Source organism: Camellia sinensis, chromosome 14 (assembly GCF_055761805.1).
Source record: "Camellia sinensis isolate YWXY chromosome 14, ASM5576180v1, whole genome shotgun sequence".
NCBI classification, from domain to species: domain Eukaryota; kingdom Viridiplantae; phylum Streptophyta; class Magnoliopsida; order Ericales; family Theaceae; genus Camellia; species Camellia sinensis.
The window spans coordinates 77,072,901-77,076,739 of NC_138974.1; the positions used below are offsets into that span (position 1 = coordinate 77,072,901).

The following is a 3,839-nucleotide window of genomic DNA, read 5'->3' on the forward strand; positions in this document are numbered from 1 at the left end:
GCTTCCACTTCTCCTCAACACATTCATCAAATTCCCAGTCCAATCAGTAATGTACCCACAGAACCCACTGTACAACCAACTCCACCACCACCTGAAGCATCGCAACAAACTTCCTTACAACCTGCTTCACAGTCTTCGCCACAGCAATCCACACAGTCTGCATCACAACATCCTTCCACTTCTCCTCAACACATTGTCCCTTCTGTCTCTAGCCCTCAACCATCACCATCCAACCCCTCCAATTCCCAAACGTCAAACAAAGAATCACAGAGGATTGAATTTGACATTTCAATCAACAGCCAATCCTCTCCAACAGATGACAACACAAAATCCCCTCAACTAGAAGTTCACCACAACCAAGGTAAATAGAAATACAAATGTTACTGTTCGTTTGGGAAAAAAAAACTTCTCTTTAAGTAACTGGTATTGTTCTCCAATTTACAGGGATGGACATAATACAGGACTCATCTCCACGACCAATGGGCGAGACAGAACTTGAAGGTCCTCATGACTTTCCCCTGCTAGCAGAACCAGAGAAACACCCTCAAGGCGCTGATGCTGCCATTTCATCAGTACCAGAAACAACTCGTCCTCATGCGACAACCACAGCTGAACAAGGCCAACCGTCTGCGTGCACGTTATCAGGACAGGTACTACCATTTCCAACCTCATCCTATTTACTCTTTATTACTTGCAAGCATATATTCTCACCAAACTATTAATGTTCACAGGCCGTCGGTCCATGCCAGGATATTTGGGCCGAAGTTTCTATTCTTCAACAAGATCTAGACGAAATATCCCCATTGCCTCAAAGGCTACATCTGTTTGATGCTGAAACTCAACAAACCTTAACCACCTTCATCAACCTCATTAACACCCCAATTGAAGAAATCATTCTCCACAAACCTGATGAAACCTTGGCCTGTCTTTCTGCTGTTGTAAACCTCTCCCCTAATCCTTTCAACCCCATTCAACTAAAGCAATTGGCCAAGATCATCACAGAATGGCCAACCCTTTCAGAGATGGTTCAGACTTGCTCGAAGGATATTCAAACCAATAAGGATTTCCTAAACGAAGCCCACACCATATCTACTTCACTCAAACTCAGCCAGCAGACCTCTGCAGCCATTCTTCAGCAACACTCAGCACTTGAACTTGAGGAAGCCAAAGTCATGGCAGAACTTGCCTCTGTCCGGCAAAGAAAGGCTCATCTGCAGCAGCAACACGACCAGCTTAATCAAGAAGCAAGGATGATGCTCTCCCAAATTAGACATCGTTCTGCATCCATTCAGACAACTAAAGCTGAGTTGGACCAAGCCCAAGCCATGCTGGCAGATGCTCAATCAGAGTGGGGTGTTCTAGGCGTTCTGTTCCCCAAATCCTAGGCTAGTTTATATATGTATTCTTTTGTATTGCACACCTAGGAATGATTTGGAAAGGTAGGAATGATTGCCTTTTTAATGATAAGATTGTTGATGGGCCTGAATTGGCTGAGATGGTGAAAGTGAGGGTTGCACTTTGCTGTAAGCAAAGTTATAGAGGCCTACAGTATTCAGTGGACGACATATATTGTATTATGGATAGTATCAAAGTCTCATTTAGGGGGTGGTGTTTGGTGTTTTTTGAAACTGGGGTGCACGAGTTTGGTCAAGCTGTGGTATGCAGGATTTTGGTCAGTCTGTGGTATTACCATATCTTCTTGGTGGCTACTTTTGCTCTGCTGTGCTTCAATGTTGCTATGCTTTGCCTTATTTTTGGCTTGTTGCTCTGGCTTAGTTTATGGGGTCAAGCATGCTCATTTCTGGTTGCTGCTCTGCTGTGCTTCAAATCTGCTCTGCTATATATGTACTCTGCTGCTACTATATGGGATCAACGAATAGGCTTAAGTCTGCTGCTGCATATTGGCCTTTTTGCAATTGTTTGAATGATGTTTTGGTGTGCTGTATTGGAAGTCTGCTCTTGGATTGGGGAAAGTTATTGGAGGTCTGCTGCAGGCCTTGTTGTAACTGTATTGAAGGATCAGGCTCAAGTCTCAATGGAGGTTGAAGGTTCAGGCTCAAGTCTCAATGGTGGCTGTATGGTCTGAAGTTTGTTCATGCTGCCTTGGAGTTTCATCTGGTTGCCCTGTTATGTGGTTTTGTGATGATGGGCTTGGAGTTACATTCTTATTGTTTTCCTTCTGTTTTTGTTTCTCTTCGTTGGTCTCTAACCTCCTCTTTGTTGATGTATCATTGACACCTTGTATGTGCTTTTCCATCAATACAGTTTTTTGTTTTGCTGAACAAAAAAAAAAATTGAATATCAATACTCTGTGTTTTTAATGGTCTGTTGTATGGTTGTTTTTATTTTTTGTGCAATTTTTCACCGTTTGTGCATTTTTATGAAGTAATCAATTCCCCTTCAAAGTGCATTATAGTCACCGCTATTTGTTTGTTCTGTGGGCTTTTTTTTGCTTTGTTTTGGACAAAATCATGGCATTCAAAAAAATCGAACAAACATAATTCATGTGGTAAAAGCGAACAAACATTACTACTTTCAACTTGCATTGTTTGTTGGACAAATATCACATTGCACTGGACAAACATTACTATAGTCATTTGGGCAAATATGACATTGCATTGTTTGTTCTGTACTGTACCCATAACATTGGAATTATGTGTATCACATTACGTACAGGCCACGATAAAAGCAAACAAACATGACTACTTTCCCTCGTTTGTTCGAGTCCCAAACATTGGAATTATGTGTACAATCAATACGCATGGGAAATTAGTATTATCACAGCTGCGACCTAAAAAGTAGTCACGACAAGCTGATGCAGTAATCCAGTTGTGGTTGGGCATCGAAATTACACTCGTACTGGCAGGCCATGATAAAATCGCTGCACTATTTGTTGTAATTGCAATCAATCACATGCACGAACGATACTCGCCCATCTTTGTATTGTTCACATCCATAACGAAGTCAAGCACCAACTTCCGGCGCACAGAAGGATGAAACTATGTACAGAAAGCGAATAACACAAATCAGGTACAGTTACAGCGGTAGGGAATAAACGGATTTATTTCGCAATTGGAAATTAAGCGGTACAATGTACCTTGTGTGGACCGCTGGGTATATCAGGCCGCTGCATGTACTTGATCACAAACATCCCACAGTCGAAAGTGCTACAAATGAAATGTAACATTCAGTTTCTCGTAAAATATAAGCAGGTTCATTAAATGAGTGATTCAAGAGTGAAGTCAATGTGACGCAGGGTTTGTGGATTACTCGTCCAGCTGTTGTAATGGCCTTTGTTCTAACATGCGCACCTCAAAGGTACGCATGTCTACAGCATATTCATTTCCAAACTGTAGTTGCAGTAAGGCATGCATTGTTTGAACCTGTTGCAGAATGAGACGGTTAGTTTATGTGAATGATGTAACAGTGTGGAAGTAGATTTGTGAAATTCAGCACGACATACCAACATTTTTGCTGTGTTCAGCTTGTTGGTGTCCAGTGTGGCGGATGCCAATGAGTCAAATAGGTACGCCACACGGTCTACCATGTCTATTTTTAGGCACACCCAATGTACTCCTCCATAATTGAAAGGCATGTAAATCTACACATAAACATAAACACAAGTGAAGACATTGTTTAGAGGGCATGCGAACATGTACGCACTTTCATATTTACATTGACATTCAAGTAAATGGGATCGACATTCATATTACCGACGTCCATATTAAATCTACTCGCTTCAATGGGATGGACATTCATATTACCTTCTCACATGCATCAAGCACCCCAGTATATCTGTCATGTCCAAAATATGATTTGACCATATTTTCATGGTTCAG

At 41.6% G+C, this 3,839-nt stretch overlaps 1 protein-coding gene across 1 annotated transcript; it reads left to right on the plus strand.

Moving 5' to 3' along the window:
* The first annotated feature begins 374 nt into the window (after positions 1-374).
* On the plus strand, positions 375-1,558 carry LOC145807740 (uncharacterized). Its single transcript, XM_082906488.1, has 2 exons — positions 375-650; positions 732-1,558. Exons 1-2 carry the CDS (start codon positions 447-449, stop codon positions 1,383-1,385), a joined length of 858 nt encoding a protein of 285 aa, XP_082762614.1. The 5' UTR covers positions 375-446; the 3' UTR covers positions 1,386-1,558.
* Positions 1,559-3,839: the final 2,281 nt, after the last annotated feature.

Bases quoted from the DNA above. Each gene is read 5' to 3' on its own strand.
- LOC145807740 (XM_082906488.1), top strand. From the start codon at position 447: ATGGACATAATACAGGACTCATCTCCACGACCAATGGGCGAGACAGAA. The intron at 651-731 runs GTACTACCATTT...TAATGTTCACAG, and splicing joins CGTGCACGTTATCAGGACAG to GCCGTCGGTCCATGCCAGGA.